This window comes from Rhipicephalus sanguineus, chromosome 5 (genome assembly GCF_013339695.2).
Source record: "Rhipicephalus sanguineus isolate Rsan-2018 chromosome 5, BIME_Rsan_1.4, whole genome shotgun sequence".
Classification (NCBI taxonomy): domain Eukaryota; kingdom Metazoa; phylum Arthropoda; class Arachnida; order Ixodida; family Ixodidae; genus Rhipicephalus; species Rhipicephalus sanguineus.
The window spans coordinates 83,734,509-83,748,976 of NC_051180.1; the positions used below are offsets into that span (position 1 = coordinate 83,734,509).

Sequence of the window (14,468 nt, forward strand, 5' to 3'; positions counted from 1 at the left end):
TTAAAAACAATTAATGTCCCCTATGCATTCCTTTCCTTTCTCTAATTGTCTGTTGAATTTATTGTGTTGTGTCTAGCTAAGGAACGAGCTCCACGATAAAATTTCCTGTCTTTCGTTCGTTTAATAAAGTCGGGAATTTCATTTTTATTTGGCTCCTTAATTTATCGTCGCGTACTCATGTAGGCTACACTTGACCTAAGTACCTATTCAATGTCTTTGCCGAGGTCAGGAAGCTTCCTTAGTGCATTGATCCCTTTGGTGTATGCGCTAAATGTCTTCGCTGATTCCACACGCAGTCTTACTCATTATCTATTTATATTGCTTGGTTTTATACGATGAGCTTTTTTTCTACTTCTTTCGATCATGTTCAAAATATAGCAACACCATTGCACGCCCCGTCGAGAAATGTCTAAAATTTGCTATTGAAAAATTGGCGTTTATCTGTAGGTGGCGTTTCAAAGTTTGTAAAATATAGCTTGAACTAATAAAAAAAACGTAATTTTATTTGTAACAACTATCTCTGGTTTCGTAGAGCCCACTACAATTCCTTTGACAACTGACAACGACAACCATTCCGAATGGATAACAGAATGTGAGTATGCTTTCTTTAGTAGCATTAATTTTTTTTTTACAAATGCCCGTATTCATTAACACGGAATGTTACTGAGGTGGAAGTAAAATACACAAGTAAAAGGCACTAGTGAAGCTGGACATAGAATACAAACACACTAGAAAAATCCAGATAAAACAATTGCAGTAGTGTTTACGGGTGCACAGCCAAGTGAGGCAAACAACAAAGAGAGAAAGAAAATCAACATATACCTGTAGTGAACGGCTTTTTAGGCGAGTTTAGTAAAAAAACTATCATCATGCATTGTTCATTATGCTTAAAACTTCTGTTCGCTTATTCTTTAAAATTTTGAGACATCAATACCGCTTTGTGCCACTTTCGTGTCTGTGTGTATTGCAGGTAATCTGACGGATATTACTTCGGAGCTCGTGACAACGGAAATGACTACGACCACGTTAAGATGTTAGTCCTTGATTCTTCGCTTATCCGTTACATTGTGAATAGCGTAGTTATAGTCGAGTGTGAGCTATAGTTGAGTGTGAGCCAAGTAGCGTAGTTATAGTTGAGTGTGAGCTTAAGTGAGGCAGAAGGGTTTATAGAAGAGGGCACCGTAATCGATTATGAGATTAGCCTTCTTAGCGTAGTCTTGTTTGTATTCAGAACCATTACACGCTTTATATGCTTGCCGCGGCCTCACTGATTTATCGTTAGTAAGCAGGTAGGAGTTTCGTACTCGTTCAGCGGCATTTACCGTCATAAAACAGCACAAGAGGCTATGGTAAAAAAAAAAGCTGTAGTCGAGAGCTTCAGGTTATGTATAACTACGTGCACGCAAATGTTTGTGCACGAGAAACACTGTATATGAAATGAGATCGAAATGATGCATTCGTGTCACTGATTCCTGGCATGCATGGCCTCCTTCACAATCCATTGTAACAAAAAAAAAAAATTGATCACGGGTGAACGTGCTTGCATGTGAAGCAGACGTACTCGATGTCTTGTATGTCCACAGAAGTTTCTGTTTTTTTGTAGAAACGTGTGCTTGACTTTTCAGAAGGCTATCGACAGAAAAACATAGACTCCGCTCCGCGTTCTTTCATTCAGCGAGTATCGGATAGCTGTAATGCGGTCCCTGTGGCTAGCAACTGTAATCGAAAACGGGGAGTCGTTGGTGTACTTTGCGTGCTTCTGTGATTTCCATGTTTAGTTCATATGGTACTTCGTCTCGTTGCCACATTCATGCAGCTCGAAAAACTAGGAGACCGAGGCCACCGATAACAGACAAGACGAGAAGTAAGTACAAAACAACACGACTTATTTCTGTTTGTGTTTTGTTTTAGTTAAATGACATTTAATCATAGCAGGGATGCACTTTAGCGGCAGCACTGTTGTTATGTAGATCTGATATTCATTAGCCTCTTCAGCACTTGTTGCTAGGTCTCTCTGCGCACTTTTCTTCTGCATGTGATTACATAGCATTCAGCTTTCGTATATGAATGCGAAGTTCGGTATCTCTTGCTCAGTGTGATTAACACGCCTATCAAAGCCTAAATAACCTATAAGACTGCACGTGGAAGACAGCAAGGAGCACTTCTAGTCGAGCTAAACAAAATACAGTGCCTCCTCCGAACTTATACGCACAGAACACTGGCATGTATTTCTACTTTCATCTCGCGAAAGAGCTTTCACGTTGATATATTGCATTTTTTTTTCTCCCCCATCTTTCAGAGCCTCTTCCATATTCCAGGCGTAAAGGTAACTCATTCCCTATGAACTGACCTTGCTTTGATCGTAGACTTGCAAGGACAGTTTTACGTATGCGTAATATTAACTCGTTCTAATGCACTACGTTTTCTTACGTTACGCTTATACGCTTGGAGTGCTTACTGAATTCGCAATGTGTACGACCTGCGAATCTGTGTACGCGGGTCTATTCGCTATATGATGATGCGTGTGGTTCTGCGTAGCAGCTAGAGTGGCAGTATAGCTCAGCTGACGAGATTGACCAGATCAAGCAGGATACTTTCAGAGTGGTTTCATAAGGCGAATGCGCACGTGTCATCGCAGAGGGCCGTATTTGAATGACTGTCTCAAGTTCCATGCCCCTGTAGGGCAATTTGAAGATAGCAGAAACTGAATAACACGCGTGCAGCTTTTAGTCGTGTTAGCACTGGTGAGTGTGATGGTGTCAAAGGGTATGTGCTAACATCACCACAGGTGCCACATTCTAGTACCAAATAAGGCAGAAGTCCAGGGGGACATGGAAGCATGAAGCGATGAAAAATTCTTGAGAACAGGTTTCTACAAGCGGTCCTTTCTTCAGTTGCAGCCTTGAAGAAGACAAGACCGCTTATCGAAACATCGGCTCCAGCGACACCTCGTGTTCAAGAATTTTTCATATGCTAGTACCGTTGTTCCTACGCTGGCAATATTCGCAAAAGAAGCAGCCTGCCAGTGCTTATGTGCAACATGCTGAACTTGTCATTGGCAAGGAGCAAGTACACAAAGCGGAAGATCTTGCAATCGAATAATAAAAAGAGTCATTGACTCTTTCGTGAGTCTAGACTTGCCGTGTGTATAACTCTCTTTAAAGTGAGTCGTGACTCTCTTTGGCGATCATTGTACTCTCGTCGGAGAGTCGTGAAACCCAAGAGAGAGTTAACCTGTCTCTTTAAAGGCAGTCATATGCGTTATAGGTCAGTACTCACGGAAAAGTAAAACGTACTCTTTTTTTTTTGGAGTGTGTTCATTATTTGCTTGTATGTGTGATTTGGCTAAAGCTTCCAGTCAATTTATTTATTAGTTATTTTCAAGAGCAAGGAAAGCACAATTAATGTTCGAACTACATTATAAAATAATCTTAAGAACCTATGTCGATTCGATGATTCAAAAGGTACGTATGAACTGAAACGAGCAAGATCTATCTATCTATCTATCTATCTATCTATCTATCTATCTATCTATCTATCTATCTATCTATCTATCTATCTATCTATCTATCTATCTATCTATCTATCTATCTATCTATCTATCTATCTATCTATCTATCTATCTATCTATCTATCTATCTATCTATCTATCTATCTATCTATCTATCTATCTATCTATCTATCTATCTATCTATATGTCTGTCTGTCTGTCTGTCTGTCTGTCTGTCTGTCTGTCTGTCTGTCTGTCTGTCTGTCTAGTCTGCTCTGATCTAATCTCCAATACACTCGCGCAGTGCCGGACGAAAAATCGCTGGTGTGTGCCATCACCGAAGACTTCAGCTCGTACTGGCTGTCCTTCGGGTTTCCGTTCCGGTACGCGGACGTGTACCCGGACCACCTCTGCACGCACTACATTTTCTCGGCGCTCGTGTTCAATGAGTTCGACGAGACAGACTTTTCGCTCTACCCGCACAACTTTTGTGAGTTTTCTTGGCATTTCGGCGTTTCATTGCCTTGCGCATTGTGAGGAACGAGCTATACGCTGTGAACATTGAAAGAAAAAATTGGACCATCTCCCCGAAGGGAACGCTGATGGGATGCGAAGCAGCAGCGTTGCGCACGGGTGGCGTCACGGGTTGAACGGCGCTAACGCGGGTGCTGCGGTGAGCGCTGGAAGATTCATTTGAAGCGAAACTCGGTGTAGCGTTTACTGGTGTAAACATTTGTTTGAAACGCAGACACGGGAGGCGAGCGGGCGTGCGAGCCGGCAGCTGCGGCGCTCCGGCGGGTGAGGGAGAGAGTGACGTACGCGCGCACCTGCGAGGGAAGCGTGCGAGGTGTGCGTGACGTCAACGCCCAGCTGCGGCGTGACCTACTTGGCACCGCTCCAACACCTGCGCCGAGGGAAGCGCGTTGCCTCGCGTTTGTGCGGACGGACAGCGTTACACAGGCTAGTCAAAGAGCTACTACGCATCTAAAATTGACTCGCCATCCCGGCCCTAAGGAAATGGGCGTCTAGCGAAGCTGCGGAAAAAAATCGCTACAGCTGCTGAGGAGAGGTAGTGTTCATCATAAATGCGAAACGTTTGTACTGTCGATGAAGCGCAAAATGCAGCGTTGAAGGAGCCGTGAACCACTTTTTCAAGAGATGATGAATGACCTTAGTGTAGGAGTTCATTACCTTGCGAATCGATTGCCGCAAATCTCTTTTCGAATTCATCAAGTACGAGCGCAGTTACAGGGATTCGTTGCACGCTTTAAGCACTTTTTTTCTTCTTTCGTCCCGACGAGCGCGCTGGAAGCTACACAGGGAGGGATGACACGGGGAAAGAAGCTACGTCAGGCGCGCGTCACTACTTTGGGCGCACGCGACGAAACGCGATCGCTCTTTCCCGCTGTGATTCGAGTACGCGAGTGGGGCTCGCTGCGTAATTTTAGCACGCTATAGAGCACGGCGCCGGCACGCGGCGGCACCTTTTGGCAAGAAGTGCACCTGATCCAAACGCCACTCTTGGTTTATGTCAGCTATCGGACAATAGCAGCAATCTGCTTTATTACGAAACGAGAAAAATGTGTGTCCGTCACGTGAGACGAATTCCTGTAAAGAAATACATGTATAAAACAAAACCACTTTCTTGGTGGAACTGTATTATGAACCTATACGGTTCCACGGTCCGAAGCAGAGTGTCTTACTCATAGGGCTGAACATCCTTGCTTTAAGAAGGCCAGTATCTCTGAACAATATCAATGCGTTGCACCGGCGGTACAAAACAAATGTACCCGATGCATGCCCGTAGCCAGGAATTTTTTCAAGGGCGGGGGGGGGGGGGGGGGCACCTGCTGAAATCCTTGTCTCTTTGAGAAAAACGCCTATTTTCATGATTTATTTTCGATAAAACACCATGTGTCATCAAAATTTCGCCCCCCCCCCCCTGGCTACAGGCCTGTGCCGATAACACTTTCTACGAAGGCTTCGTTGAAATGGTTCGGAGTGATAGAATAAAATACAGCTCTAGGACAAAATATAAAGCCGATATGGCGGCTTGTACGCATCAGGCAAACTCCGAATATATCGAAATTTCCGGTGGTCGCTGCATGCACCTTTCATGGGGCCATTTCAGAACCTGACGAATGTTAAACGTAAGATGGAAGAGGCGGCGCCTTTGTCGCGTGACAACAATGTTCCAGGGAATAATGCAAACCATGGCACTTCCTACAACGAAAACTCTACGCTTACGCGTCACTTAGCTCGCGTAGGAGATTCTACGTGTATTTTTACATAGCGCCCCCACTGAAAAGCGACAGCAGTGGCCGGGAACCGAACCCGCATCCTCGAGCTCAGCACCACAACACCAGAGCCGTTAAGCTACCACTGCGGGTCTTTAATAGCTGCCCGCGCTGTGAAAGCTATATTGAAAATTTTTCCTCGTAAGGGGGCGGCGCAATCGCACAAAAAACAAGGAAGTTGTTTTTTTTCGAGCCTGGTGGCAGACATTTCACCGCCCCGTTGTAAAGGGGACGCTCATAGCATCCATCCATCCATCCATCCATCCATGGGTAAAGACAACGGGTTAGGGATTTTCACAACTGCTTGGCGCGAATGCGAAATCTCTTTTGAACCGAAGTTATCACGGAATGCAGTATGGCTTCAAATAATAGATGCCGGTATTTAGTAAAAGTAGCAATTCCTCAGAAAAAAGGTCTACTTTTTGGAACAAAGGAACCGCGGTGGCCATGATTTTTTGTTCGACAAGGCACGCACGGCTGCGTTACCTTCCGATGGACTTGTTCCACATCTGTGACAAGCTTGCGCCTCGCGAAGATGTTATAACTTCATTGAAGCGTTTCAAGTCGTCGAGAGAAATTTATCCCTACCGGGAGGGCGTAGATAATGCTCTAAATTGTTCATCTTTTGTTCTAAACGGATTAGTCTTGTTTGCGGACAGGTGCATGCAGGTCTCCAATAGAAGAGTGCATACATGAAGTATTCTCCATCCTTCTAAGCATACCTGTCTCTGTACACTGATATGTCACAGTGTGTTAGTGTCTATTTGTGAACCGTATGCACTGCGTGTGTTTGTATGTTGTTTTCTCACTTACGTTCGACACTGTACAAAAAAAATCACAGCATATCCACGGAGTGAATGATGATGAGTCGGCGAAGCTGCGGAGGTTAAACCGTGAATCTTCCGTGAATTCTGCCCAGTACATCATCACCGACGTGAGATCGGGCGCGTTTATACTAAAGGTTCGATGAGTTATGACGACTTGCAGCTCACTTTAATTTTACATGTACGCTGTGAATTTTCATTGTTTAGAAAACCATTGCTTTAGAAAACATCTGGCGTCTTTCGTTAAGCAGCTGGCGTCTTTTCCTCTTGCTTTAGAAACATCTGGCGTTCTTTCGTTTTGCTTTTACAAAACATCTGGCGTCTTTCGTTGGTTTATTTCATCAATCAACGGCGTTTTGAACAAAATTTTTATTGTTTAATCACGCACAGGAGAAATCTCACCAGGCACTACCTTGGAGGTAAACAATGGCTGCTAATGCGAATGAGAGACAGAAGAAGTCGGATTTTAGCTAACACTTACACTTCTACTTCTACTAACGTTTCCTACTGGAACATGCCAATGGCTGCTAATGGGGAATGAGAGACAGAAGAATTAGGCTTTTAGTTAACGCACACGCTGCGAATTTTTTATTGTTCAACAACGCACAGGAAAAATCTCCCACCGGCACCACCTTGGAGGTCAAGATCTGGTACTAGCGTTACGACTGGTTACGCACTACTACTTCTACTACGACTACGAGGGACGAACGGGTGCCGCCTTAAAGGGACACTAAAGGCAAATAACAATTTATGTCAGAGTGAAAGCCCAATGTATGACAACTTCTAAAACGGCAATATTATCAACAGCAGTGCCCTACTTACCGAGAAATTAAGCTAAATGTATCACATGATGAGCGCCACGGGTGGGACATTTTCGAAGTGATCCCGATGACGTATGGAAGTCGGCCTACAATAAATCACTAGTAATCAAACTAGCAGCAGTAAAAAAAGAACCTTCCGAGCATCAAAAGACGTAATAAAATGCTGTTCGTTCGTTTCCGCTTGATTCATGGAAAAAAGAACCTCCGTGGCGTTGCCATATGGGGAACGGCGCGCGTGGTTCAAAGGTTCCGTTTTCGCCGAACTGCGCCTCGCCCGGCGCCCTGCTTCGCTCACGCGGTCGCGTCTCAGTGGTAGTTTCGGGATCGCGTACTGCCGCGTGTGTTTTGCGCGCTCGTGAAAGTCGCTCTGACCGAAAGATCGACAAAATGCCGCATGCATGTGATATTGCCGGATGCCCGAATGGTGCACAACGCCAGTGCTGCAGCAAGGAAACCGGTGTGACTTTTCACTGGGTGCCGCGGAACGAACCCTTACGCTCGATGTGGCTTAGTGTCATGCCATTGCGCCAGTGTGCTGAACAGTCAAAACCTCTGCGTGTGCTCGCTGCGGGACTGCGGGACTGCGGCAAGCTTCGATGGCTTCGATGGCCGTTGTTGCTACTGTGGGTCCCGCTACTTCCGCTTTGCTGCTACTAGTGTCGGCGGCCGCGCAGTAAAAGCGGGCAACGTTGGGCACGGCAGCAGTGACGTATGAAAGTCGTATTTTCAGGCGGGAGATTTGAAGCGCGCTAACGCGATGCGGACCACTAAAAACGTGATTTTATTTCAAAGTAAGCACTTCCTTGGCATAAAAGCAGCACTACGAGGTTTCTGTACCGCTATTTCAACAATCAACGTCGACTTAATATTTGCCTTTAGTGTCCCTTTAAGGAGCTTCGCCCCTAAAATATGAGGACACTTGAGCACTTCTTATCAACTGTGAACGCGAAAACATCGCCAGACTGATCACCCGAGCCATCGAGCAGCAGCAGCCTGCGCTGCCAACGCAGCGTCCCATCGACGCCCTGCGCGACGGGTAGCTGAGTCTACTAACATTGGGGAAGGAAAAAAAATCTAGGAGGGCGCGTCACATGGCTCCGCTAGCCTCGGCACGCAAACCTCCCGTGACGCCTCCCCAACCGCACAGTGCGCGGTGCCTCCTGGGTAGGATTAATCCCCCGCAGCACGCGCAGCAGGCGCAACTAAAGCGAGCCGACCAATGGTAGTGCTTGCCTATTACGTCACCAGGGCCTGTTTCTCCCTTAAATTGTTTATAATTTGGCTTCAAGGTTGTCACGTGACGCTCCCTATTAGTTTCTTCCTTCCTCCCTCCGCATCTACCAAGGCTGGCAGGCGTGCGCAGCCGCTGAGCCCAGTGGGTTTGAAAGGAAGCAGCGTAGAAAGTTGGGCAAGTTGGGGTGGGTTCATCTCGGTCAAACTGCGCGGTAGGACGGGACACGAAGATGGCAGTGAGACAAACAATCGCAGACTAACAAGTGGGTTTACTGAAACATGAAACCATTCTTTTCAACAGTCTCAGCTAACGTGACATGTCCCCCTAGGGTTTAACAATGTAACATTGAAAAGCAAGGGTTTGTAAGAGACAGATAAAGGGAGAGACGGTGAGCGCGCGCAACGCTTCCTATGTTGAATTCCAGTGGCAGAGTCGGAGCAGCAGGTGTACTCTGCGAGCGAGCACTCGACTCTGGAGCAGAGCAACGCCTCCAAATCCGCGACTGGAACACAATCCGCGCCGCCGGAGCAAGCATGGGAGCAAGGAGGAAACGGAAGTACTTTAGTTGACCGAATGCCTTGCGTGAAGTTATTCCATTCTGTTAATTCCGCTGTAGAATTCCCGCTCGTACACGGCAATTTCACCGTCGCTGTCACTATCCGATGAATCGCTCGTGCAGGAACTGGAGTTTTCTGACTCGGAGCTGTCGCTATCGATCAGTGGAAGCAGTGCCGCACGATTTGTCAAGATGGCCATGTCGTCCGCCGTTATTGTCAAAACACGCGACACGGACAGCGCCCCCATGCTGGCAAACATGCTAAAGGAAGTACGTCACGCTGTGTTCCGGTCCCCTGCGTCGATTTTGGCGGATCAACTTTTCCTGCTCCATGGAGTGGCTCCCGCTCTGAATCCGCTCCGACTCTACCATTGGAACGCTTGACTCCCGCCCTCACTCTGCCATTGCAACACACTTGCTCCAAAAGGAGCAAAAAAGCTTGCTCCGACGCCGCCATTGGAATTCAACGCTAGATAGCGGGCCTGTGCATTCAGCTTTGTTGCGTCATGTCACTCGAACCGAAATTTTCATTGCCAAGCCCGGCATGGTGAAAGCGGTGATTTCTTGATTTAGATCCGAGTAGCATAATGTCTAAGCCAAGGAGGCAAGACAGGCTTCGGAGGCCAGGCGTCGTAGATTAGAAGGTCGCTACCGCTAGCGTTCTCGCTTGGATTTCATTCTGTTTGAAAGCGCAACTCTTAGGTGCCCGTTCCTGGGTTAAGCGTCGTCCTTCGTTGACCCTCGCAGTAACCGAGCGAACGAGCACAACGAAATATCTCCTTGCGCGTGTGCCTAGAGCCAAGCGACGCTCTTCTCTGCCGAGGCCAGCTGTATTACTCCACAGCTGGAATAGAAAATAAGAATTATAAGCAATATGTAAACAAACAAAAATAATGAATAAAAATTGAAAATAAATATAAAGAGTTGTGTGAAATTGCAGTTCACTCCGACGAAACGGGAAATAAAGAAAAAAAGTAGAAGAATCTTGTAAAAATGTAAAAATAAAAAATAAAAATAAAAATAAACAGTAGTGGCTGCACATGCATATATGCCTCTCTGAAATACTTTGTCTCAATATACCGCTAAATCGAAACGCGCGTATAACTGCGCTTACACTTCGCGTATAGCAGTATCGTAATCGTCAGTAATTACTAATTAATTTAATTAATTATCGCAATTACCGCAACGAAGTTAAAGCGCAAGGAACGCGCGGATAACACAGGCTTCCGGGAGCGAATGAAAGGTTGACGTGGTGTATGGAAAGTCAACGGCCGTTTTGCTGCTACATATATTCTCCCTACGAGCGCGGTTATTTCAGCGCTACTTTAAGGGGCTGGTACATGCAGTTTTAAGCAGAGCACGTCCCAAGATTCTACACCCGCTCATTTGCTGGTTCCGGCAAGTTTCAACGGATATGCGACAGTAAACACCGCGATGCCGCAGGTTCACTTCCACTTGTGGCGGCCGCATTTGTACAGAGAAGGTGCATTCGGCCACGTTCTGACGGATCGCGTCCGTGGACAGAACGACGCGTAGAACAATTTTCTGCGAATCTCGAACCCTCGCCGCCGCCAATGCCTCTTTCACAATTGCTGCGATACTCTGCGGTGGCACTTCCCTGTGCTCCCGACCGGGCTGCAGAAATTAGGCGCCTTTTCCTCTTCAAACCATTACCACCACCACCACTTCCCACCAATCGCTGTACCCCTTTGTTTTTTAGGAGCTTGCTCCTTATGCTCGCCCCTTATCCGTTGTTCGCGGCGTGTACACTCTCCGGTGATTTCAAGAACGCCCACTAGATGGTGCGCCGCCGCTCAAGGCGGCGCACACCACGCTCGGGGCATGCGCTAGTTAGATAGGTGACCGCTAGAGGGCCGCGCCTCTCGTTTGGCGCGCTTCCTTTCTCTTCGCTGGGACCTCACTTGACCCAGCGGTGAGAGCCCGGGAGCCCGAAGCGAAGAGGGCTAATGTATATATAACAACGTTGTCACGTCTATATGTGATGGTAGAGGAATGTGTACGGAGTATTCGCGGGTCATCTCCGAGCAAGCTCCTCTAACATGATTCACTTCGTGGATGTGGTGGTGAATTTTTTTTAATGGTTGAAAATATTACCTGTAGTTATTGCCAACTGTGCACAACATACTGCATCGCATTTTAATTGCCCTAACATCAACAACTCCACATTGTTTCAGACAGAAGGAGGCATTTCAAAAGTCAGGCAAATACACACAAACATCCAGCAGCGCAAGCCACGCCGGAACGGGGTCGAAAGTCTAAAGAACACTGTGCACTTGAGTAGCTTCTTCTCGGAAGACAGACCTCATCGATCGTGGTGACTCGGCGTGTCTGTCAATAAGGCGACTAGGTGCTAAGTTGCGCCTGGTTACTTCATTATGAAGTGAGAGGTGATGTCCTTAACGGAACTGCTCGTTTTCTGTGCGTTTTACTTTTTGGAGAAAATGTTGCTGTTGCTGTCGTTGCTGTTGTTTTCCGCGGTTCAAGCTTGAGTACACAGCGGCGAGTGACTCGAGCAATGAACTTTCAGTAACTGCCACCACGTTTAGTAGCAATTTCTTCGATATATGTGGCGTTTTCCAGTGCGGCCTTTTGACAGTCTTGTAGCTAATTGACGGTTCACGTTATGACATCTGAACGACAGAAATTTTAGCTAGTTCATACTGATACACGATAAAAGACGTTGGCGTGCAGACACGCACCTAATAGAAGAGATCAGAATAACACAAACGCCGACTAACAACTGGTTCTCTGTTCTTGTGTCTTGTTTCTGTTCGTGTTCTCTGATCTCGTGTTATATTCTCTTCTTTCCGTGTGTGCACGACAACTTCTCTTGTCACGTTATTACAAGATGGTCGTCTCCGCAGATCGACTGGAGAAGTTTATTCGTATGCGGAAGCAGAGCAACGTGACCTTCATCGTCTCCTTCGATGGCGACGACCTTCTGCGAAGACTCATGTCGCAAAGGTCCTCAGAGAACATGCAGCTATTCGCCAACAACGTGCACGTATTTCTGCGCTTCTACGACTTCGACGGCTTCGACATTTACAAGATCCACTTCACCGGAGAGAACGTGGACGTTTGGACCGATCTGTTAAAGGCAAGGCAGTGCTGAACGCACTTTTTCTGTGTAATTTAGCCTTGCGCTATCTACCCATAGTCGGATACAACTTAAGAAGTCTGTAGAGGCCCCGCCCAGATGACTGGCCGTCTGGCTCGTGACGTCAGTGTGGAGTGCGCGCCCATTGGGGCAGGTTTGCGTGCATCCGCCTTTGAGGAGGATATGCTGAGGACTTTTCAAGCGGTATCTGACTATAGTGAGCTTTGTCGTCAGACTTTAACGGAAAAATGAGATAAAAGAAAAAGGAGCAATGACCGCAGCTAAGCTGTGAAGTCGCTCTGAAGCAAGAACGTTTCCATATATGGCGAGTCCGTCGCCATTAAGATAAATAGATGTATTGATCTGCTTTCATTAATAGAAACGTTTAATTCGCATGCTTATTAAGCGGATATCCGAGCTATCTCAATATACATTTGCTTTCTTCAATGCGTACAAAAAAAAAGAAGAAAAAAAAAGACACCCTAACTCTGAATGGGAGCTTCGTAATCTAAAGAAGACGCAACAAGGAAAGATGCGTTTCTTTGCTATAGTTCACCGCGTTATCCTACTTGCTTATGATTATTCTTAGTAGCGTTGTGGATTTTTATCCATAGCGGTGTCATATATTGTGTTCTACAGATCGAAATATTTGCCTTAACGAGACTTAAAGACATTATTTGCAACACAGCCTCCCCAACATGAATAGATGTTTAATACCAAGGACTTAATCCTTTAAATAAAGCTGCCGTTCTTTAGACATGAATAAAAAGTCACAGTTTTGCCGCAAGGGCGAAGCAATGAATGCGAACACAACAAATTGGAATGTCACACGAAGAACTGCAAGCACCTCGATACTTGCAGCACGCCGCTCAAGCGCAAACGATGCACGAAAAACAGACACACAGGACGAGCGCGAACTAACAACGGTCACAGCTCGACACTTCCATTGCGCTGGTAAACACAAGGAAGGACGCTCGAAAAGAACGCGCAGGTATACACAGGACGAGCGCGAACTAACAACTGTCACAGCTCGACACTTCCATTGCGCTGGTAAACACAAGGAAGGACGCTCGAAAAGAACGCGCAGGTATACACAGGACGAGCGCGAACTAACAACTGTCACAGCTCGACACTTCCATTGCGCTGGTAAACACAAGGAAGGACGCTCGAAAAGAACGCGCAGGTATACACAGGACGAGCGCGAACTAACAACGGTCACAGCTCGACACTTCCATTGCGCTGGTAAACACAAGGAAGGACGCTCGAAAAGAACGCGCAGGTATACACAGGACGAGCGCGAACTAACAACTGTCACAGCTCGACACTCCATTGCGCTGGTAAACACAAGGAAGGACGCTCGAAAAGAACGCGCAGGTATACACAGGACGAGCGCGAACTAACAACGGTCACAGCTCGACACTTCCATTGCGCTGGTAAACACAAGGAAGGACGCTCGAAAAGAACGCGCAGGTATACACAGGACGAGCGCGAACTAACAACTGTCACAGCTCGACACTTCCATTGCGCTGGTAAACACAAGGAAGGACGCTCGAAAAGAACGCGCAGGTATACACAGGACGAGCGCGAACTAACAACTGTCACAGCTCGACACTTCCATTGCGCTGGTAAACACAAGGAAGGACGCTCGAAAAGAACGCGCAGGTATACACAGGACGAGCGCGAACTAACAACGGTCACAGCTCGACACTTCCATTGCGCTGGTAAACACAAGGAAGGACGCTCGAAAAGAACGCGCAGGTATACACAGGACGAGCGCGAACTAACAACTGTCACAGCTGTTATTTGTGTTTGACCAGCGCGCTACAACCCAACGCTCTTAGGTATATATATATATATATATATATATATATATATATATATATATATATATATATATATTCTTGAAAACTGCGGCGCGTGGAGTGACCCCTGCTCGTCCCCTGCCGCGCGGCGCTTTAAGGCACAAACAACGCGTACGTGTGTTCGGGCCTTTAAAGGGCCCCTCACTAGGCCCCATAATAAATTTTTGTTAGACGCTGGCGGTTTTGACCTCCGAGATAGCGCGCCCGCGAACAATCACGGATGCCATGCTTTAATAGCGTCGTCGCCGAACCGCTCTCTTTCGGCG

At 46.7% G+C, this 14,468-nt stretch overlaps 1 protein-coding gene across 1 annotated transcript; it reads left to right on the top strand.

Annotated features, from left to right (window-relative positions):
- Nucleotides 1-347: 347 nt before the first annotated feature.
- On the top strand, nt 348-12,355 carry LOC119393909 (uncharacterized). The gene is made up of 5 exons (XM_049415983.1): nt 348-592; nt 971-1,033; nt 1,817-1,864; nt 2,300-2,326; nt 12,108-12,355. Exons 2-5 carry the CDS (start codon nt 1,012-1,014, stop codon nt 12,353-12,355), a joined length of 345 nt encoding a protein of 114 aa, XP_049271940.1. The 5' UTR covers nt 348-592; nt 971-1,011.
- The last annotated feature ends 2,113 nt before the right edge of the window (nt 12,356-14,468 follow it).

What these genes read in the sequence shown, in the direction of transcription:
- LOC119393909 (XM_049415983.1), top strand. Translation starts at nt 1,012, where the DNA reads ATGACTACGACCACGTTAAGAT. An exon ending in GACTACGACCACGTTAAGAT is followed by an intron (nt 1,034 to 1,816) that starts GTTAGTCCTTGA and finishes ACATTCATGCAG; the next exon opens with CTCGAAAAACTAGGAGACCG. An exon ending in TCCATATTCCAGGCGTAAAG is followed by an intron (nt 2,327 to 12,107) that starts GTAACTCATTCC and finishes TCGTCTCCGCAG; the next exon opens with ATCGACTGGAGAAGTTTATT.